At 47.0% G+C, this 22,338-nt stretch overlaps 2 protein-coding genes and 1 long non-coding RNA gene across 8 annotated transcripts; 1 reads left to right on the top strand and 2 right to left on the bottom strand.

Moving 5' to 3' along the window:
- The first annotated feature begins 64 nt into the window (after window positions 1-64).
- On the top strand, window positions 65-12,198 carry LOC124055271. 4 transcript variants are annotated; one of them, XR_006842593.1, is made up of 3 exons: window positions 65-314; window positions 795-877; window positions 11,633-12,198. It is a non-coding gene; the product is annotated as an uncharacterized LOC124055271 (long non-coding RNA). The 4 variants fall into 4 exon arrangements; XR_006842590.1 differs by having other exon boundaries at window positions 795-881; XR_006842592.1 differs by having other exon boundaries at window positions 65-321.
- Window positions 1,372-4,470, bottom strand: LOC124055220 (frizzled-7-like). Its single transcript, XM_046381835.1, has one exon. It carries the CDS (start codon window positions 3,963-3,965, stop codon window positions 2,301-2,303), a length of 1,665 nt encoding a protein of 554 aa, XP_046237791.1. The 5' UTR covers window positions 3,966-4,470; the 3' UTR covers window positions 1,372-2,300.
- Window positions 12,199-15,463: 3,265 nt separating the features above from the next.
- cdk15 (cyclin-dependent kinase 15) lies at window positions 15,464-21,544 on the bottom strand. Of its 3 annotated transcripts, XM_046382827.1 has the most exons (13): window positions 21,174-21,544; window positions 20,865-20,996; window positions 20,504-20,598; window positions 20,272-20,351; window positions 20,089-20,183; window positions 19,930-19,992; window positions 19,565-19,688; window positions 18,998-19,118; window positions 18,712-18,805; window positions 18,285-18,348; window positions 17,335-17,383; window positions 17,100-17,242; window positions 15,464-16,476 (listed from the first exon to the last, which is right to left on the bottom strand). In XM_046382827.1, the coding sequence occupies exons 1-13, from the start codon at window positions 21,375-21,377 to the stop codon at window positions 16,364-16,366; spliced, it is 1,377 nt and encodes a 458-aa protein (XP_046238783.1). In that variant the 5' UTR covers window positions 21,378-21,544; the 3' UTR covers window positions 15,464-16,363. The 3 variants fall into 3 exon arrangements, with proteins under 3 accessions (XP_046238783.1, XP_046238782.1, XP_046238784.1); XM_046382826.1 differs by lacking the exon at window positions 15,464-16,476 and having other exon boundaries at window positions 16,644-17,242; XM_046382828.1 differs by lacking the exons at window positions 15,464-16,476; window positions 17,100-17,242; window positions 17,335-17,383 and adding an exon at window positions 17,857-17,937.
- Between the last annotated feature and the right edge of the window lie 794 nt (window positions 21,545-22,338).

Here is a 22,338-nt window from a genome sequence, read left to right as displayed (position 1 = left end):
TTTTGTAAGCACTTAGAAGTTGTTAATAAAACTTTTAAATGTGGATGTGTACTGATTTATCATTTGTAAAACCAAAGAGGCTGTTTATTGTTCATCTGTAGATTAATTTTTAAGGATTCAGCTGTGAATAATCATCGTTCATGAAGTAAAGTTTTTGTGTTTTTGTTTCCAGATCAGATGTCTGTCTGTGTTTGCTAACAGGAGGACAAACTAGCTGAGGAGGATGAGGAAGAGGAAGGACGTCGTGGACCTCGTGTTCAGCTCGCCAGCTGCTTCTCAGCACCAACAACTTGACCCAACTTGAGGAGGAACAGGTAAAAGGTCAGTCAGCCTGTCAAACCAAACTCCATTCTAAAAACGGGTGATTTATGAGGGACCATATTTTACAAACTAAAGTCTCTTTTCTCGGGTCACAGTCGGCTCTCGTTTCTTTCACTCAGTGACATCGTTAACTCGTCTGTGATGAAGGGTTTGCCACAGATGTGTTGACTGGCCACAGTTGATCATTTTTAGTGTCTGCTTACGCCCTGAAGCTGCGGGCTTCTTCAGGGCAGCCTTTAAATGTGGTGCCACCTTGTGTTGTGTGTCGGCACTTTGACGTCACTGCACCCGACGGACGACGTGACGCGTGCCTGCTCTGAAACAGTTCAGGTCGCTGGGCAGGAAACGAAACCTTCAGACTGTTTTTCTGAGACTTAATTCGGACGTGGAGTCAGCTTCTTCTCTCTAAATGTGTGTTTTGAATTTCATGATTTATTTAGAAATAATTGAGGAGACACCCTGATGTTTTTCAGAAGTTGGGAGGGACACGTCCCCTCCGCCCTGACGATCTGCACCCGTGGCTGCAGCAGCTTCACCCTGACTGGATGAAAACATGGTGGGTGAGTTGCTTCGTATTGATTATAAGTGATGTCAGAGGTTTGTCGTCGATGCTGCTGGTGTCGCAGACCGCCGTGTCCTCGCGTTGTTGGGACTTGATGTGATGTTATGGTGCCTCGTGAACGCAGTAAACTAAGAACTTCTTGCAGCTTGTTGTCAGTCAGCAGACTCAGGCTTCACAAAGTGCTTTTGAACTGCTGCTGTTTACCTTTTCACCACCAGAGGGTGCTACATCTCCATCACTGCAGAGAAATGAAGTGAGAGTACTTCTGTGCTTGCGCTACATGAAACTCGTCATACTTGTGTACTTTCACCATTCAAAGTGAGCTGAATCAGCAGTTAGAGAAAAGTTAAAACCTGAGAACTGTAATGTAATGATGCGGTGTGTGAACGTCACTCACTGTGTGCTTCATGTTCACTGCTGCTGAACGAAACGCTCGTACACATTAAATGAGTGTTTTCGGTAAGGAGGTCAAACTGCTCTGGTTTCAGGGTCTGAGGCGCAGGGAGGGTTTCAGCAACGATTTGTACAGCCAGACAAAAGGAAAAGCAAAGAGATCAGATGTCAGCAGGAATCTGCAACACTCACAGATTAAATAAGTGTGTCAGGCTTTTTAAAACTTTAACATTTTATTCTGAAAAACTGTACAAATACAAGCAGGGGGGCATCATAAAAGGCCAAAACCATTGCTGAAACGATGACTTTAAAACTATCATAAATACACAAGTTCTTCTTCTTTACACAATAATGAGAAAGGAGAAGACGCACACGTCAAACACATCCACGCTTTAAAACAGCCAATAGCACAGACACAGTCAGTCCTGGTTTAATCTTAATCTGACGGGCCTGAAATCATCGTGGCTGCTGTGAGGGAAGAAACAGAACAGCTGCGATGATAATAATCATGAGCTGGTAATGAGATCAGACGTTCATTTTGAAAAGATAAACACATGTTGATATGTTCTTCAGTGTCTCCGTTAATGCTTTGCAGGTGTGAACAGGAGGTGAAGTGTGTTTTAACTGCGAGCCAAACCACATTCATAACTTCCTGCGAGCTGCTGTCCCTTTCGCCTCACCTGTAATTTAACCCACTGCTTTGTCGAGTGCGAGGACAAAAGATTTGCATCAAACTTTCAAACCCAGTTTCCCCAGTTAGCTTCCAGTGCAATTACAGACCCGTCAGATCGACGCGACTCCCTCGTGATCCCGTGTCCGTGAACGAAAACGTAAAGAGCTACAAGAGGAGAACTCATGTGGGGCGGATTCAGACGCACTGTGGCTGCAGCTGGAAATCATCAGGTCCACAACGCGGTCCTCAACTGTTCATAGTCCCACTGAGTTGTGAAAATTCAGAGCGGCCACATCCGTCCTCTCAGTCTGACAAACGTCCTCAGAAAGTCTGGGAAACGACCAGCGTCCTCTACACTGTCGTCTCTCCCTGCTTGTCGTCGCTCAGTCTCTTATAAAACCTGCGCCATGACTGCAGCGTCTTCCCAGACCAGATCCAGAAGCCTGACGTGATCCCCACAATCATGGTCATCAGGTACTTGATCATGAAGACGGTGAAGTCCGGCGTCAGCGGGGCAAAGTTTCCGGCTGGACACGGCACGGCGAAGCGCTTGCACGTCTGCATGTGCCACGTGCGCTCCCACTGCGGCCGGAAAGCCTGCTCGTAGAAGTAGCAGGCGATGACGATGGTGGCGGGAACCGTGTACAGCACGCTGAACACGCCGATCCGCACCATCAGCTTCTCCAGCTTCTCCGTCTTGGTGCCATCGTGCTTCATGATGGTGCGAATGCGGAAGAGTGACACAAATCCCGCCAGCAGGAAGGAAGTGCCGATGAAGAGGTAGACAAACAGCGGTGCCAGGACGAAGCCCCGGAGAGCGTCCACATTGTAGATCCCCACGTAGCAGACGCCGGTGAGCAGGTCGCCGTCCACCTGCCCCATTGCCAGAATGGTGATGGTTTTAACCGCTGGCACGGCCCAGGCTGCCAGGTGGAAGTACTGCGAGTTGGCCTCGATGGCTTCGTGGCCCCACTTCATGCCAGCTGACAGGAACCAGGTGAGTGACAGGATCACCCACCAGATGGAGCTGGCCATGCCGAAGAAGTAGAGGATCATGAAGAGAATGGTGCAGCCCTCTTTTTTGGTGCCCTGGGTCACCAACTTGTAGCCGTCCACATTGAGCTTATCAATACACACCACTTTGTCCTCCAACAGGAAGCCGGTGACGTAGGCCAACGCCACCATGAAGTAGCATCCTGACAGGAAGATGATCGGCCTCTCTGGGTACCGAAACCGTCTCATGTCTATCAGATACGTCAGCACAGTGAAGAGGGTGCTCACACAACACAGAAGTGACCAGGTGCCGACCCACAGATGGCCAAACTTTAACTCCTCCTCCCGGAAATACATCAGTCCGCCGGGCTTGCCGACCTCACAGGGGGCACCGCAGTCCTTCGCTCCCAGGAAGTGGTAGTTGAGGTAGGGAGGCACCTGGAGCTGCAGGGGGCAGGTGAAGTGCTGGTTGGTCCGGGCGTATGGCGGCAGGGTCACGAGCTCGGACAGGCTGGGAGTCGGGTCTGACGTGGGGCCATCTGTGTCGGTCGTGTTCTGACCCACGCAGATCTCTCCTGCGCCGTGGACCGGGAAGTTCTCACAGCGCAACCTCTCCGGCCACTGGAAGCCGAATTTATTCATGAGCGCCTCGCAGCCCTGCCGTGCCCGTTCACACAGAGACCTGCAGGGTGGTATGGCCTGCTCCAGAACCGTGCAAACTGGCGCATACATGGAGCACAGGAAGAACTTCAGGTCCGTGGAGCACTGGACTTTAACCAGTGGGTAAAACTGGTGGACCTCCAGCCCGGCGTCCTCCTGGTTGGTGTGCCCCAGCAGGTTGGGCATGATGGTCTGGTTGTAGGCGATGTCTGTGCAAAGCGGGATGGAGATGGGCTGGCAGAAGCCGTGATCAGGTATGGAAATCCCCTTCTCATACTGAGAGGCGCAGGGCTGGCAGAGGAGCGCGGCGACCAGAGTACAGCCCGTCATCCAAACCCAGCGCCAGCTTCTCTGCACTGCCATGACAGACGGGAACCCCGAACAGCAAAGGAAAAGGTTGTTTCCAAAAAGCTCTGAATGTTCACCAGCAGCGGAGAAGAATGAAACCAAGTGAAGCTGCTGCAGATCCTGTCTTCGACTGTGTGTTTCACTGCTGCATTCCTTTACTGTTCACACACACACACACACTCTCACAGCAAATGGTGGAAAACGGACTGCATTCAGACTTCAGCCCAGAGTCCACACGCAGCGCATCAAGTCATGGACCTTTCAGACAAACCTTTAAACATCAACCCCTGTTGACTCCTCGGGCTCGTAAAGGCGAGAGACACAGAGTCTCCCGCCGGGCTGCGCACCATGTAAAGACATCCGAGTCCCCGGAAAAAGTCCTCAGCAGATTCCTCCTCCGTCCAAGTGTCCAAAGCTCGCGCTGAAAAAGTTGTGTTGCTCAGTCAGAAGCTGCCCGTCAGTTACCGAAGCGTCTGTCGGGACGCGACTCCACACTCTGCCGGGCCGGTTTCCAGGAGCCCCCCGCTACTCACCCCGCATCGCAGGAGGGGCGCCTTGAAACTCGCCTCCGCGGCTTGGTTCCTCCAATCAGACGAGTTGTTTTGTCGCTCGAGTCGCCGCTGATTGGTCAGTAGAGCTAAAAGGGGCGGGGCATTGCGCAGGAACCCTCACAGTGAATAGCTTTCATATTGCCGTTCAAAACTGTAGCACGCAATTTATATTCATGTACTTAACTCAAACTACAAATACCACGTGGTACAAATACTGCCAAGTTTAAGTGCTACTCTAACTCAACACAATGTACTTAAAGTAACAAATACTATGCAGAATGCACGTAGATGAGTAGGACACAGTTTTAAAGTATTTTTAATGATCTGATCTATCTCTGATCTTATACTGCATCTCTGCAATCAGAGGTAATTATTTGATATTTTGTGTGCAGTAGTGCAGTACAAATGAAACTAAAAACAGAAAAGATTTCACTCTGAAAAAGTCTATGAATAAATGATGTGATCATATATATTTATTTCGTGGATTTCATTTTATTTTATGGAAATATGATTTAATTAATTTTTCAGAAATCATTGCCTCTGTTCTTAGTTTTTAGGAAGGTTTCAGGCTGTCGCTTCTTTACGGTGGGTGGAAAAACTAAATTCTGCGTTTTGTTTGAAACCAACGACTTACAAAATGTTTTTGCGTTTTGGTGAGATGTGAACAGTGTGAGGGCGAAGTGTGTGACCATGTGTTCAAAACCAGGAAGCCACCGCGACGCTTTGCTGCTCGTCCCGTCACTGCAGTCTGAAGCAGAGACGGACGAAGAGCGATTTGTTGACAGCAAACAGTCCAGTATCTGGACAGAGCACATCAGCATTAGTTCACACAGTTGGTTCAGTCGCGAGGAGGACCTCTTCAGTCTCACAGACGGACAGCCGAGCCGTCTGCAGGGCGGACATGTTGGACGGCCTCCATGTGGCTCTGCAGGGACTGCAGGCCTGTCCCACGTCCTCCAGACACAGACATGACCCCGATGGAGTCATGAGCCTCGGTCTGCAGCCCACAGGTCGTCAAAACCCCCACAGGTCTTCACCGGCCGCCCTGAGACACCGAGAGGAGGAAGAGTCCCGGCCGCACCCTGCATCTCCTTTATTTAATCAGTTCAAAAACTGAATTATTTGTGGGAGTGACGAACACATTTCTGCCCAGACGAAGAAACGAGGTGTTCACATGTAATCGTTCAGTTTAGTCTGTTCGTCTGAGGTCCTTATGAGACGTCTGTGGCGTCGCCCGTGAGGATCAGCTGGGCTCGAAGGGGGATCAGATTCGAGCCTGACAGGAAGATCTCCATCCAGGGACACAAGTGCACACACTTGCACATGCATACTTAGGCTGCTATATGTTAAAACCAGCTTCTTATTTAAATGTTTAGCTTATTTAAATGTCTAGTTTTATATTCTTTTTAAATTCTTTTTTTTTTTTAGCTTATATTCTATTACCTCGTACTCTTATATTTTTATATTATTATATTTTACTTTTTGCTCCCGGGACCTGAGTCCTAATTTCGTACCATAAACATGTGAATGTGAGCTGGTATGACAATAAAGTTCCTTGAATCCTTGAATCCTTGAATCCAAAGACCCAAGATGACCAGGAGAACACGCAGATAAAGAATTCAAACAATCACAGAGAGACTCGGAAGGATGACGAGGAGACGCAGCAGCCAAGTCTGTGGCTGTCGTCTGTCTTTCGGTCTGGATGTCTTCGTCCTCTCAGAAAGGTTTCTTTCTGTTCTGCTTTCATGTCCCTCTTCATCCTCCTCTTCATCACTGATACATGCTGCGTGTGTCTCACTCCTGTAAGGGGTGAACCCGGTCACCTGACTCACCTGACTGACGTGTCAGCACAGAGGTGAGTCCAGGTGAGTCATCAGCGCACACAGAGTCCCCTGTTTCGGCACCAACGGTCCACCTTAAAGTCCACCTTATAGGCTGCCTCGGCTCGAAGCTCTTTGGACTTCCTGCCGTCCCTGTCCTCGCAGCAGCGTCACAGTGAACACGGCTGTGGCGACCACATGTGCTCCTGTGTCACCCAGCTCTCAGGGGGGAGGACGGGGGAGGTTCACTCTCACCGTTTGTTTCTCTCACCTCGGTTTTTCTGGAGGAGGAGACCTGCTCACAGCTCAGTACGCCGAGTGTCAGGATTCAGTCCATCGCAGTCCATCAGTCCATCACATCAACGTGTGCGTCACATCTTCAGTTCGGTGTGACTGATGCTGTCTCAGATCAGTTCAGTCTGAATCCTGAAGGCTGAGAGACCTGAAACTGATCTTTGAGGAGCTTCCACACACACTCATGAGGATTGAAATGAGCTGCTGGAATGTGGACGAGCTCACAGTCCTCGTCCTCAGGCTGGACTCGAGTTACTGACACGAGTCAAACGCAGTGGACAGACTGGACTGAATGGTGTGGACGAAAACCCGTGCAGAGGACTGAACCCCAAAAGGCCAACAAAGTTTAAAAAAGCTTTAACACTTTTTCTTCCTCAGCTTGTCTTTGCGATGAACTTTCTGATTCAGACACTCCAGTCTCTGCAGGCCTGATGAGTCGCAGTCTCCCCCCTCCTCCCCCTCCTCCCCCCTCTGTCTCATCTCCATATGAAGATGGAGGAGGTGCTGGTGGGGGGGCTCAGGCTGTGATCTATTTTTAAAACCCTCCTTACATGAAGAAGAGGGGGTGTCTTTCCTTTTTTAATATCAGTTAAATTAATCAATAACTGAAGCCTGTCATCAATTCACATCGTTTGCTGGGTTTTCATCATTAATGTTTTATTTTTCTGAGATACAACAGGAGCTTTCTGATTGGTTGACTCGAGATTTAATGAAGCTTCATCAATCTGACGAATCCTGAAATTTTATTTATAATTTAAATAATTGAGTTAAGTTGATGAAAACTGCTATCAGTTTTGATTCCAAGTCTTTCCAATAGATTTTCTGTTCACAGTGAACTTGTTTTTTATCTTTTGTCTCCATCGGCTGTTGGCGGTAAACTTTCATCACTTCAACCCCTCACTGATCGTAAATCTGATCCGGGACCAGATCCACCACACCCTGAGGAGGTTTACAGGAAGGCCGTGAGTTCAGTCAGCGCAGATCGGGATGAGTTTACGGCTGAAACAGTGAAAATTGTGACAGATGAGCTGCTGATTGGACACATTAAACACGTTTCTGCTTCAGTGTATTTAATGAGCGGGTGTGAAACTGGTTTCACTCATGAAAACAGGCTTTAAATCAGTTTCACTCAAAAAAAAGATCTGATGAAACACAAAAAAGACTTGAGAATATCAAACAAAATTTTAAACATGTAAAACCATGAATCATGCAGATGAGACAGATGAACGACGTTCAAACCGACGTTTTGTGTGAGTCTCACTCTGACAGTTTTTCCACAGTCCGAATCCCTTCGTTATTTATTCGACAGACGAGTTTCCAACGTTCCTCAGAGCTGAGAGAAGAGACGTGAAGTGAACGGAGCATAAACACCCAGCAGCTTTAAACAAAACACAGCTGACGCCGCGACGCCTTTTTAGGCCAGACCTCTTCAAAATAAAAGACCTGAACGCTTCAAATGGACCATCTGTTACTGTGCCCTCCATCCACTCTTCTTCTGCTGTTTACCTTCACACGTTTGACTGATATGAGCTTAAACTGTAGCAGAGGGGGAGAAAAGAAGCAACAAGGAAAGGAAGAGAAGATAAAAGAGAGCCAGAAAACACGAAGAAGATGTTTAAAGTGAGGGGTGAAAGACACAAAGAGAGATGTGAGCAGCTGAACAAATCTGTGTTTCATGTTTAAATGTTTAACAACAGTCCTCTAAACAAAGCTTATTTAAATTCTGCATGTTGTTATGTGTCAAATGTTAATTTCTCTGTTTTTACTGCACACCAGCTCAACTTTAGATTCATCTTCTGACTGAAAGATATCGGCCTGCCTTCGCTTCTAACACTTCAACCATCTTCTGACTCGTCTTTCTTTATTCTGAGAATATTTCGACGTCGAGCTCCCACAAACGTCTTTCAGAAGCACGAAAGGAAATCGATCAATATTTAATGGTCGTCGTTTTGTTTCTGTCATCGTTCTTACATCTCTGCTGCAGTCGTGTGTTCAGCTCCCCTCCCCCCCCGACTTCATCTTTTCATCTCCTCTTACATTCCTGAGAAAGTGGTGTTGAAGAAAACCAGAGACAGAGGTGAGGGGCTTCGTCTCCCCCGTCCTCCCCCCTCTCTGGGTAACATGAGGGAGGGTTTGAATCTGGGCCCGGTTCATGTCAGAGCTGCCTGAGGGGTGGATGTTGTCGGGGTAATAATCACATCTGTAACAGCTGGAAAGGAACAGTCTAACATGCTGGGTAAGAGCCTCATGTTTCGAACTGGAATTCTTGTTTAGCTTAGCTTAGCACAAATGGTGGAAGCAAAGGGAAACTAAAAACATCTGAACCTGTTAGCCTTTGTAAAAGGAGAATCTCTTCAGTCCTCAAGGATTGATGTTGAAAGTACATTTGCTGTCTTTTTTTATGTCATCTGAAACATTTCCTGCCTCACAACATGATGTTTGGTGGTTTTAAAGTGACTTTATCCTTTAAAGAAAACCACTTTGACCTGCAGTCAGTTTGACCTGCTGGCAGATGAGCAGGCTAACGAGCTGCAGAGTCTCTCAGCTGTATCGAGTATCAGTTCAGGCTGGATGGGATCCATTGTCCTCCTGATACGTTAACCAGATGTGACCCCCCACCCCCCCCCCACACACACACACACATCCCTTCCCCATCTCTCTCCCCTATCCCTCCCCCATCTCTCCTCTGTTCTCTCAGAAAACTTTCTGTGCTGTAAACTCAAAGGCTGCAGCCGTCTGATGTTCGACTCGGAGGTGGAGTCGGGATTGTTTGCTCTGAACTCTTGATCGCACTTAATGCGTCTGCGAGTTTCCCATGGAGGTCGTTTCTGTTGTGTTGCTGATGCGCTCGTGTGTGATGCAACTGTTGCATGTGTTGGTTTGTATGATGAATGTGTTGACAGGCCGAGACAGAAGATTTGCGTGAGGTTTGATCTGATGGAGATGATGGAAGGTGATGGTGTAACCCTGATCAACAGCTGAGTCGTTCAGGTTTTTATTGTGAAGCTCACTGCTGCCCTGTTTACATCAGACTGATAAAAAATGAATTAAACGCTGGACTTTCCAGACAGAGCGGTCTTAAGTATAATCTCCAACATTCACACTTTGTCTGTTGCCTGAATATTTGGGAGAGAAAAAGTTTTGGTAAGTCGAGAAAAAGTAGTTCTCTTATTCTGAAAATCTGCCATGTTTTCCTTCTGACTGGTGACTTCTAGTTCTGCAGTCTTTTTTCTGTCTCCGTGTCGTCCTGCAAAGTTTTTGGTTTGACATCTGATGCAACAAACCGAAAACTCTTCATCCTTCTCGCCGTCACACTTCACAGGGTGCGTTTCATTCGTTCACCTGCTTCACCCTCTGTGACACGAATCCAAATGCCTTCTGAGACCAGTTCTTTAAAGACGATCCACGCCCTCAAGATGAGGTTCACCACCCCCCCGTCTCCCCCGTCTCCCCCACTGAAATAAAACAACCTTTACAGATGAAAAGCCACCATGTGAAGGGGGTCCGGGAGGGTCCAGAGGGGGATTCCTGCACAGTGGAAGCTATGTTAAAGAGCAGATGATATTAACATCCTATTACCATCCCATTCACACACATTAACATGACAAGCCGCCTGGAGGGGGGCCCAGATGCACTCTGGGACGGCGGGGACAAAGGAGCTCCGCCCACAGGTCAGAGCAGAGAAGAAGAGTGGAGATAAAAGAAGGAGAAGAAGAAGAAGAGGGGGTAAAAAGAGGACAAAGAGGGAGGCGGGTCGAGCTGAGATCTGTTTGGGCAAAAAGTTTTAACCCTTTAAATCCAGTCCAGACTCTGCTCCGCTGCAGCAGCAGAGGGAGTCCAGCTGGACTCAGACCAGACCCAGTTCAACCAGCTCCACCGCTCAGTCTGCATGTGAACACACCCAGCAAAGCTTTGTGGGAAAAGTCAATCTGTGTTTTACTGACATGACTGGAACGTCTGCCACAACCTTCAGATATCACACCTTTAAAAACCCCTCGAGGTCAGCAGACGTCAGAGGTCACGGTGGAGACACAAACACACTCACTCTGTGCAAGACCCAGGCCTGGAATTCAATAACACAACCAATGTAGCATTTAAGAGTTGCTATTAATAATATTTGAATACATTTGAATATTTCAAATGGTGGTGCTGGAAGATTTCCTGAAGACTTTGAAGAGATTCCTGCCATCATTTCAGTTGTTCCAGGGATCCTTGAGGAGATCACATGGTACTTGAGAGCTTCCAGCTATCCTTGAGAAGTTTCCCGAAAGACCTTGGGAATCCCTGAGGTGTTTACCAGGGCCCTTGAGAAGGTGCTTGGAGGTTCAGCTGGGCCGTGAAGAGGTTCCCGGGATCCTTGAGTGAGCCGACTTTGGCTGAAAGATGAAAGATGAAAGTGACATATTTTGTCATTGGAGGGAACTCACTCCAACGAAATTCGTGGTCCGACACCCTAACCGCTGATCCACGACTGTCCCCTGAATTGAGTCTGTGAGCGAGTGAAGACTGGAGTGTGAGCAGTAAGCATCATGTGGATCCCAATCAGCCTCTTATTACATTTAGTCTCAGGGACAACAGTGTGTCAGCTGAGCTGCTGCAGCAGAGTGCGCCTGAACGCAGCTCACATGATGGCAGCAAACAGAAACCGTTCAGGTTTGAAATGTTCGTATGTTCACCTTCATATGCGTCTCGGGTCAGCGAATGGATCTGCTGATGAAGTGACGGGCAGTGAAATGAAAACATGAGCCCTGAAAAACTGCAGTAGTTGTACTGTAGTATTTAAAATGATGAACCAGAACGGATCAATCAGTGAAAATAATTATTAGTGGCAGTCCAGCCTGCTGATTGTGAACAGCTCTGGTGTGTGTGTGTGTGGGGAGAAAGCAGCAGGAAGTGGCAGAAGCTAATCACAGTGAGAGGGCGAGTCACATAGAGGTTGTGTGTGTGTGTGAGGGGGTGCATCCATGAACTTCTGCATTTCATTTTAAACTCTTTTGTCCCTCTTGGGTTCCTGTAGAGCGGTGACTCAGCGTTTCCGGTGATGCGATTGGCCGGGGGTCGTGCTCGTCAAGACCGTTATCGGCAGAGCATCAGGAACACGAGGAGGAGGACCCAAATGCAGGACTTGGTGACTTCACTGAAACCGATCAGGACAGAAGAGGCTAACGGGACCGTGAGGCCGGCGAGGGACAAACTCTGTAATCATGTATGTCTCGTTCAGTCACGTTACATCAAACACACGACACATAAACAACACTGACGAATGAGGAGTGTGTGATGCTGCAGTGATTTACGGCGTCTCCTTCACTTCCCAGAGTTCCTGTGGAGAGGTGTGTGTGTGTGTGTATGTGTTACTAATGCAGGATGTGTGTTGTATTTACCTGCTATTCACAGATCAGCTGTGATGTTCAGATAGCCTGAAAAACAGCAGAAACCAGAATTCATTCAAAATTCTCTGAAATTAGATAAGATAATCCTTTATTAGTCCCATGACTGGGAAATGACAGTGTTACAGCAGCAAACAGGATATGGAGGGTGCAAAGCATGCAGGGATAAGAGAAGGATGAGCATTCAGAAAGAATAAATACACAGGAAACAAGTACCTGCAGCTGTACACAGTACAGAAAAGAAAAAGACTGTTCACACTAGAGTCCCTCAAGTTATGATTAGTGGATGGATTGATTATTGCACAGTATGTATGTACTGATCCTTGTAGTAGTGTTACATGAGTACGGATTATTGCACAGTTACTATTACACATGTATTATCTGGTGTGACCATTTGTCCCATTATTGCATATGTGTTATTGTGATGTCAACACATCCATCAGCTTTAAAACATCCAGTCTATCAGCTGTGCTTGTTGTGGAGTCTGACAGCAGGGGGCAGGAAGGAGCGGCGGTACCTCCTCCACACAGAGCGGGTGGAGCAGTCTGTCACTTAAGGAGCTGCCCAGTGCTGTCAGAGTGTCCTGCATGGGGTGGGAGGGGGTCTCCAGCATGGACGACAGCTTGGCTATCGTCCTCCTGTCACCCACCTCGTCCACCGAGTCCAGGGGGCAGCCCAGGACTGAGGCGGCCCTCCTCACCAGTCTGTCCGGCCTCTTTTTGTGCTGCCTGCCCAGCAGACCACAGCATAAAAGATGGCTGATGCCACCACAGAGTCAGAGAAGCAAAAGTGTTGCAGCACCTGAGTCACAAGAATGGGAATCTTGCATGGTACTTTTACACCAGCAGCACAACTTCAGTGTGATACTAATGATGTTCACAAGACTCTCAGACCCAGTAAGCCTTTTTATTTTATTGACATGAATTGTGTTTGTGTTTGTGTATGGGATATCATTATGTTAGCTGGGCTCCAGCTCCCCCGCGACCCTGATGGATAAGCGGTATAGAAAATGGATGGATGGATATATTATATTGTGATATTTAAGTCAAACTTTAAGTCAAACATGCCGTAGCTACTTTTGATTATTTGAACTTGTTAGTTCAGAAGCTTCATTTTGCTAATTAACATGAGACATTAATTGCATTTTCAGGCAGCTTACATTTTGTGAATTCAGACACTAACACAGCAGCTAACTGTGCTAAGCTAGTTAGTTAGTTAGTTAGCTTTAGCAGTAGACTCTGATTTAGTTGTGTGGAACCAAACTGAATATGTCTTTCATCGTTAGCTTCCACTAAGGCTAACAGCTAACTTTGACTTGATTGGCTGGTTCTGTAGCTGACTCGGTTTGGTTTTCACCTCCTACTTTGTTTTATGTGGTGAAACAGACACAAAAACGTCTTAAAGTTTGAAACAAACTTTAGCTTTGTGGCGCAGAATAACATCCGCAGTGATGAAACTTCACTGACAGACAACAAACAAAAAACGAACAAAAAGAGTTTTTGAGATTGAATTAACTTGTCTGATTCTCGGGGGGGCACATATCAAAGGCTGCTGTGCATTTTGATTTATTTATGATCATATTTGTTCAAGTGTCGTGAATGAATTTTCTCTCATCAAACGACTTCAGACGTATGTCAAACACAAACACACTTAAATATGCACCGACACCTTTTATCTCTCCAATCAATCAAACCTCCACTTTAAAACTACGTTTGCTTCCCTGTCAATCAAAGGAATCAGACAAATAATTGATTTATTTATGAACATGTCGGACGAGTTTTTGGAGCTTGTTGTTTCAGTCGCAACAACGCGGTCGCTTGAAGTTGCCGACAAACAAACTTGGAGATAAACAGAAAACAAACGAGCAAACAGAAAATTTTCTGAGAATTTGTGAAATGAGAAGAAACTTTTTTAAAAAAAGTTATGTTTTTGTTCCTTCGCACATCAACATCAGCATTCAGGAGTAGTTCAGACGCCCACATGAACTACACCACAAAGCAAATGGAGAACTGGAGCTAAATGTAATCCAATATACAGAAGAATCAAATGAAATCGCAGAGCTGAGCTAACTAATGTGAACATCGCGTTCTACCAGAAGATATCAGCCTAACAACAAACTGCTAACTGCTAGCTATTAGCTGATGCTGTTGTTGCTTCTTGTTTGTATTAAAACTCGACGTCAAGCTTCTTATGCGCATGTGTTTGTGTTTTAGTTTTTAAACCCAAAAAACACAAGCTAATGTGTGAGGAACACCTTATAACGTTACAGTCCAGCTCCAGCTGTTAGCATGTCCCACTGACTAGCTTACAGGGACGCCCACAAACACGCTAACGTCTCCTCCGATGTCGTTTTGTCTTTTCATGTTTGGGCAGCTGAGTGTAACAAAGTGAGGATAGTACTTTTCACAGATTGTCCCTGAACACACCGATCATCATCTGTCTGAACTGAAATTGTTCCAGTACGGCAGCCAATCACAATGATTTCGTGTTTGTGTAGCGAAGCCGCTGAGCCGGACAGACTGTGGTGTTAGCAATGTCAGCACTGTTAGCAGAAAGTCCCCTGATGCTGTGGGACTGGGGTTCCCAGCTCACTGGGAAGGACGAGCGACTGGTCCAGCCGGTCTGAGGTCTGTGTGTCTGGGAGCTGAACTGGGAGGCTTCAGGTGGAGCAGCAGGAGGCCGGATTACACCGCGAGATGAACGCTTGGAGCTCTTAAACCTCAGTAGGATTTTAGGAGATTTTTGTGGATTACTTGGATTTTTCACTTTTTCTTCCTCTTTTGTTTCATGTTGATATTTCCTCTTGTTTCTCTGAAGGTTTGAGTGACAGTTTTTTCTGTTTTGATTTGATCATGTGTTTTTGGCTCTTCTTTGTGCCACAAGCCTCCTCAAAACAAAAGAGCAAATCAAAGCTGCATGTTTGAAGAAACAGCATTTAATCAGTGTCTCAGCCCCACATTAATAAAATCTGTTGTTCTTATCTCATTTTGTGTTTGTGTGAATCTGTGGTTCTCTGATCAGGTTTGGTTTGTGGTGAAGACCTCGAGCAGACTGAAGGCCCGACGTTCCTCTCGTGACTCACTTGACGAGGTTTTAACAGGAGCTGCAGTCAGCTGAGCCGCTCTCACTTTAAATGTTAAAATCAAACAAAGTCGACCTCCAGTCTGACCAGCAGTCAGCAAAATTCAGGAAAACGTCTGAAGAACGTGTGCGAGAAACTCCTGAGGAGGAGACGCGGTGTTGATGTTGGCCCCCTGATGGGCCTCATCAGGGCTCAGTTTCACGGGGGGGGGGGGGGGGGGGGGGGTTTCTGGTCTCTGCTGGCTAAAAAGAGGAGGAGGTGGGGGTAGTGCATTTGAGCCAGAGACCCCCAACACACCATGGAGACCCTCCCCCACCTGCTGTGTTTCAGTTTGAACTACACTGCAAAAAAATCCACCTGGAGGAGTTTTAATCCCACAACAAAACATTTGATGTACACTGTAAAAAGTCCTGCCCTGTTGACGGTGTCCGTTTTTCACAGTGCGAGGTGATTGGACAGGTGCTGAGGTGTCGTGAGGAAGAGGAGGAGAAGATCATCAGCCACACAGAAGGAAACAGTTGACGGTGATAACTGAGTCATAAATCAGCTGCACTCGGTTCAGTCGAAGACCCGAGACCAGAACAGACTGCCGTCACTGTGAGACAGCAGATGTTGCAGATCTACAAAATTATCTGCAAAGAGCGATTGCACTCCAGATCAATAATCCGCCAAGAGGAAAATTCAAAATTTTGCTCCCACATGCAGAACTTCTGGAATCATTCAGCGTTTTAGTTAAAACACCTTAAAAACACTTTTAAAAAGTGACTTGATTGTAAATCTTTATTTCAGTCACTGAATACACCGAGGACATGATGTGGTTTAACTTCAGGGGACAAGTGATTTGCTGTATCGTCCTGATGAAGACTTTAATGAACAAGAAGAAGCTGAAAACACTCGTTTAACCTTCACATGTGGACAGACGACAAAACCTGACAAGCTTTTATTTGTCAGCGTGTCAACATGCAGAACAACAACAAATGAAGACTCGCTCGTTATTCATGAGTGTTTCAGGGGAATAAATCCTCATGAATCTGCTGCAGCACTGCTAACGAATGCTAACAGGAAGCCTGCTGAGACCGACGTCCTGAAGGGAACGTTTTGCATCCAAATCAACAAACGCAGCCATGAAATCAGATTTACGTGAGACAAGTTTCAACGCGACAGCCAGCACTCGGCGTCATGCTAGCAGCTAATCTGAGCCAAAGGTTTGCAGCGGATTTCTTCTGCGGCGCTCGTCGCGTCAGGTTGACGGTCTGATGGCGGTCGGTCTGACTTCCGGTCACCAGCACTTGGTGGAGGACAGCAGGGACGGTTTGACCCGCCGTCCCGGGTTCAAGGTGTCTTTGACCTCCGTCTCCAGACGAACGCCCGGCACCTTGAAAATGGACACCGCTGTCAATCAGAGAGAAGAAGAGAATCAACGATTTGGGGGACTTTTACACGTCAGATTTGTTTAACAAGAAATATAACATTTCAGTTCAGAATCGCTATTTTCTGTATTTAATTTTCATGAAATAAATGCATCATAACGATAAAGAAATAATAAAACTCAAATACACGATCAGGGAATAAATTCATCAAAAATTAAAATCATAAAAACATCCTGTGCTTTTGTAGTGTCTAAGTTTGGAAAATGTGTTGTTTTGGGCATTTGAAGGATCTGGAAATGTGTTTACCTGATGGACAGGTGTGTGGCTCCAGCACCAAACTACATTTCAATGGGTAAAATCTATGAATGTGCAACCAACAAGTTCAAAACGAGTCCTTAAAAATATTTTTGTCATTTCACTTGAGGAGAAAAGATTTCAGCCTCTTCCTTCATGATTTATGTTAATTAAATAAATGTTGTTTGGTGCAGCTTTAAAACCCAAATCCTTCATGTGAACAGCATTTGTTTGATCCGTGGAAGCAGATCCTCAAAGCGGCCCTCAGACACAGCGAGATCAGAGGTTTGTGGGACACTGAGGCTGTGTTAGCATGTAGCTCTGTTAGCATGTTGGCAAGCAAGTTCTCACTGTCTCGCAGGTGCATGATGGGAGGAGGCAGCGTGCTGAAGTACGGGTGCTGCAGGGAGTCCTGAGCTGAGATCCGGTCTGCAGGGACCCCCTTCAACATCTGCTGGACCAGATCCTCGGTCTTGTAGGGCAGCTGGTTCAACCTGATCCACAGAGACACAGACAGAGTGACCTGGTCCGACCTGATCCACGCTAACAGCTTGGCTGTGATTAAACTTTGTTTTCTTTTTCAGACCTTTTCCAGACGGTCCTGAACTGCTTCGGCTCGCGGTGAACAAACCACCCTGAGGAAAGAAAGCAAACAAACAACCAACTGACATTCGTTCCTGAACTGTGCTTCAGACGTTCGTGTTCCCCTCAGGATGAACCGTGATGACCAGAAGACTGGACAGATGGTGAAGAGAACAGATCAGATCGGTTCATGACGGACTTCAGAGCCCTGAGTCTGAGGAGCAGTTTTCTTTGATTTATTGAACACTTGCGGACCTTAACTGTTCTAACGTGTACAAGAATGCGATGATGAATCCTGAGTGTGTGTGGGTGGAGGTCCGTCCATGCAGGGTGGAGCTGACTAATAAACAGTCCAGCTGTGATGACTAACATCCAGCTGCTGAGCTCACTCTCGCTTTGTTCTGACTCCGAAAGATTAATTTCACAGACGGGTTTCTGAGAAAATAGTTTAACACAGCAGTGAGTGCATTTTCAACATTCACGTTTGTCTCCTCAGTAATCTGAACGCTGAAACGTTCAGCTGTGGAAGGCGTGAGGTCAAAGGCTCAGCGGTTTATGGTGTGATGTCGCCCCCTGGTGGACACGCTGCAGAGGGCCACCCTGAAAACTGATCAGTCAGTCAATCAGTAAATCACGACAATCTGTGGAAAACATGTGAAGCTACTGGACAGGTGAATGAGTGGAAAGCAAAAGATTAATTTGAAAAATTAAATGAACAATTTAAAATAATTTATTCTGCATTTTGCTTCACAAGAAATGATAAATCTAAAAATAACAATTTTATATTTCACATAAATAATTGTAAGAAAGTGATGATCTAGAATATTTTTAAATAAATAATTTAATATATTAAATAAGAATAAATAAGTAAATGATGAACTCACAATAATAAGGCAAACAGTTTGATCAGTGGCAAATGAAAAGAGAAACAGGAAGTGGGTGGAGTAGACTGACCTGGGCGATAGTTGGGCAGCTGGCTGACTCCAGGCCAGCTGTCCTCAGAGGGGACACCCAGGACCTGCAGGGACAGTTTGTCCGTGAAATCCAGTTGTCACTCTGCAGCTGATGGACGTCATCGTTCGCTAAACGCTGACATTAACTTTATCTCTGCTTTTGTTTTATCAAATTAACAAATTTTGCTTCAACACAAGCAGAAGTAAAACCAGTTTTGTTGTTTTATTGTCCTTTTCCTTTGAGAAGAGGGAAACACTCGGTCGTCTCCTCTGACCCGCTTTGCTGTCCTTCTGTTTTCAGATTGGACATCAGTGACTGAATGTCGTCCAGCAGAGGAGGAAGTGATGCGTTTAAAACCATCAAATATGAAAGAGACGACTGTTCCTTCTGTAAATCACATATCTGTGAGTTTGTTGTGTCGACTCACCGTCCAGATTGTCTGGAGTTGTTCAAACACATCAGAGTCTCCAGGGAATGCCGGCGCCCCCTGCAGCATCTCGATGAAGATACAACCAGCTCCCCTGATTCACACACAAACAACTTAATCCAACAAACATCGAACTAAAAGCCATACGTTCAAGGCAAACTGCCTGTTGTTTTCGTTCACTTTCTTTTCAAGACGAAGGACCTGAAGTTGTTAATTCAAAGTTCTTAAGCGACGGGATTTTAATGTGCCGCAAGATCTGAGGGCTCCGTTTGTGTCCAGGACTGACCAGATGTCCAGAGCTGTGGAGTAATCTGTGGATCCCAGCAGGACGTCGGGGGGTCGGTACCACAGCGTCACCACCTCCGACGAGAAGGTCTGACTGGGGATGGACTTGGAGCGAGCCAGACCTGAACCCAGAAGCAGACACAGAGGTCCATCAGTCAGTACCAACACAATAAAAATCAGCAGTAAAGAAGAGCTGAATGTCTGTCCACCCGCCAGAAACTTGACGGACCGTCTCTCGGCAGGAGAACGGCGTGAGGAATCGGACATGCTGATCTGTAAGTACACGACAGATAAACAAAGATGGTTTCTGTCATTCAGTTCATTTTTCTGATCAGTTTGGTCTGATTGAGTTATTTGATGCTGTTAAAAGGGGCTGAAACGTCGTGAGTGACAGGAAGTGGAGACGTGTCGGCCATCTTTCGAGCCGTCGGTGGTTGGTGCTGAATAGCAATAGTTTAGCTGCTAACTGCCACTGATACACATTTTATCTTCTCAGCAGATTATTGACCAGTTTTCTGTTTTTTATTAATGAGAGACAATCGATAAAGACTGTGGCGGCTCCCCTGACCGAAGTCGGCCATCTTGAGCTCTCCCAGGTAGCTGATGAGCAGGTTCTGAGGCTTCAGGTCTCTGTGGAGGATCCTGCGGCTGTGGATGTAGCAGAGGGCTCGCAGCAGCTGGAACATGAAGAGCTACGACAACAACACGATGACGGTTAAAGTCCAGCTGAAGTCATTTTCAAAATTCAACAGATCAATAACCCTGCTTCATGTGAACAACGTGATCAATCGGCAGCTGTGTGTTATGGTGATGAGCCGATCAGAATTGTTTGTGGATTCTGGATTCTTTCTTCATGGCTCTGATGAACACAGGAAGTGATGTGTGAGCAGCTACATGCTGGTCTGTGCTGATTGGTTTGTGGTGCGGACGAACCCGGACGTTGTGTGAGTGTAGTCCTCCAGGGTGTTGGCTCATGTACTGGGCCAGGTCTGTTTGCTGCAGCGACACGAAGAAGAAGAAGAAGAAGAAGACACACATCATCAGGTGTCCCAACAAACGTGTGCACTCGGTATTCACGTTCACGTTTCTCACCACGTATTCAAAGACGAAGGTCAGAGACTCTCTGGTGTGGATGATGTCATGGAGGACGACGATGTTGGCGTGTTTCAGACGTTTAAGCAGAGAGGCTGCGCACACACACACACACACTTACAACGTGACAACCAGGCAATGCTCTGTACGAAGTCAGTGTGTGTGTGTGTGTGCGTTGATCACCTTCTCGGATGGCGGTGAACGGGACGCCCTCCTCAGTCTTCATACGAATCACCTTCAGAGCCACCAGCTGCCCGTTTATCCTCAACAAGAAGAAAATTAGAAGTCAGTATTTGTTTCCAGATCCGGGAGAAGGACTCAGAGCCTTTAATGTGGCTCGACCCGAGTCCTGTCTCGAGTTCTGCTTCGGTTCCTGTCTCGAGTTGTGGTGAGCGGATGAAGCGGACTGACTGACCTGCTGATTCCTTTGTAGACGGAGGCGTAGGCTCCTTCACCCAGTTTCTCCAGACTCACATAGGAATGAGCAGCTCCAAACCGGAGAGCTGGTTTCTGAGCGGAGAACACAGGTTACACATCAGGTCACGTGTCAGACCTTTAAGACTTCGCACTTTTACACTTTTTCATCTGTTCATGTTTCAGTTACTTTTCACCAGCTAACAGATCAATAATTTACTTTGGCAGCGTGGGATCAAAAGCGGGGTCATGTGACAGGGACAGGTGAGAGAGTCTGAGGACACCCGGTGGACAGCTAGAGACATGCAACAAGTTTTTATTGAACTGGTTTAAAATGGCTGACAGGTGAAGTATTTTCTGACCCAGGTGTGGTGGTGCTCGCAGTCCTTCCCTCCGAGCGGGTCGCTGTTGCTGCGTCCTCGCTGCACTCGCAGACGTCGGACCTGCAGAGTGTGGAACCAGTGAGGCTGGGATCCTGAGGGGGACGAGTCAGACTGGGACGCACAGACAGAAACCAGATCAGCGGGACCACCTTAAACATCTTTCACACCACCTTGAAAACCTTAAAGGTGTTAAAACTTGAAACAAGACAAACAGGAGTCCCGTTATATCAACAGGAGTTCTACTGCAGTACACAGGAGTACTTGTACTCCTTCAGTTTTATCAGATACCTCAGCAGATGGGAGGGAAGTTGAACTCCTGCTCTTTCTGAAGCGAAGCTCCTCCATCTTCACCTCCTCCTCCTCCTCCTCCTTTTCTTCATCTTCTTCTGCTTCCCTCTTCCCTTTCTCCTCCTCATCCTCTTCCTCCTCACCACAGCAGCACCTCCTCACCCACCTCCCAGCCTCCTGCACCCACCGGGACAAGTCCTCCATCTTTTCTTCGTCTCTAACTCACTGCTCCTCTCTGCCGCTGTCTCATATGACTCTCATGGTTGAGGACGAGCAAACAGGGTCCCATGACCCTCTCTGTCTCCGTCTCTGCCTTCACAACAACAGGGTCCATTGTGTGTGTGCTGCCCCCCAGTGGTTGCTGTCAGTAACATCTGAGTTTTACAAAAACAAACATTTGAAAAAGAAAACCACTCACCAGAACTTTTACAGACTAATAAAGAAGTAGTGCCCACTATTTGGTTTTCTCAGCTGTCTCTCAGGGCTTCTGTAGTCAGAAATACCTGAAGGGACGGCGCCGTTAGACGTGACCAACAGGTGATGCGCTTTGGTCACGCTGACTGTCACTGTGAAAAGCTCCACCTGGCTCTGAGTGCCGTCTCTGTGACGTAGTGTTGTAATGTCTCGGTGTGACCACTGGAGGGCAGCACACACGAGTCAGTCCTCATGTCCACATCTTTTGTGAAGCTTCAGATATCCGAGCAGGACCGACGCTGACGTCACGGCTGTGGGATTTTTCAGGGTCTTTGGACTTGAGTCTGTGGTCTCGACCTGCTCTAATTCAAAGTGTCATGAGACAGCTTTTGTTGTGATTTGGCACAGCCGTGGCCTAGAGGTTGGAGAAGCGGCTTGTGATCGGAGGGTCGCTGGTTCAAACGCCTGATGCTGCCCACTGCTCCTGTGTGTGTTTCACTGCATGTAATTTGCCGGGTGTTGCATGTGTGTGTTCAACTAAGGATGGGTCAAATGAGGAAGATGAATTCAGTGTGTGTAAGAGCTAACATCAGTGTTAGTCTGAGCCGTGAGGTCTGGCTGACGGGACGGGAGTCTTCTCGGTCTCTGAGGGACAAGACAAACATGTTTTTCTGCCCCGAAGTCTGCAAACACCGAGTGTCAGTGATACAGCTGCACTCAGATACCTGTCATCTGCTCACACACACGCACA

This window comes from Scatophagus argus, chromosome 24, assembly GCF_020382885.2.
Source record: "Scatophagus argus isolate fScaArg1 chromosome 24, fScaArg1.pri, whole genome shotgun sequence".
NCBI classification, from domain to species: Eukaryota; Metazoa; Chordata; class Actinopteri; family Scatophagidae; genus Scatophagus; species Scatophagus argus.
This window is presented reverse-complemented; position numbering and strand designations above follow the sequence as displayed.

What these genes read in the sequence shown, in the direction of transcription:
- LOC124055220 (XM_046381835.1), bottom strand. Translation starts at nt 3,965, where the DNA reads ATGGCAGTGCAGAGAAGCTGGCGCTGGGTTTGGATGACGGGCTGTACT.
- cdk15 (XM_046382826.1), bottom strand. Translation starts at nt 21,377, where the DNA reads ATGGAGGACTTGTCCCGGTGGGTGCAGGAGGCTGGGAGGTGGGTGAGG. An exon ending in TACACTCACACAACGTCCGG is followed by an intron (nt 19,689 to 19,929) that starts GTTCGTCCGCAC and finishes TTGTTGTCGTAG; the next exon opens with CTCTTCATGTTCCAGCTGCT. An exon ending in TCCACAGCTCTGGACATCTG is followed by an intron (nt 18,806 to 18,997) that starts GTCAGTCCTGGA and finishes TGTGTGAATCAG; the next exon opens with GGGAGCTGGTTGTATCTTCA.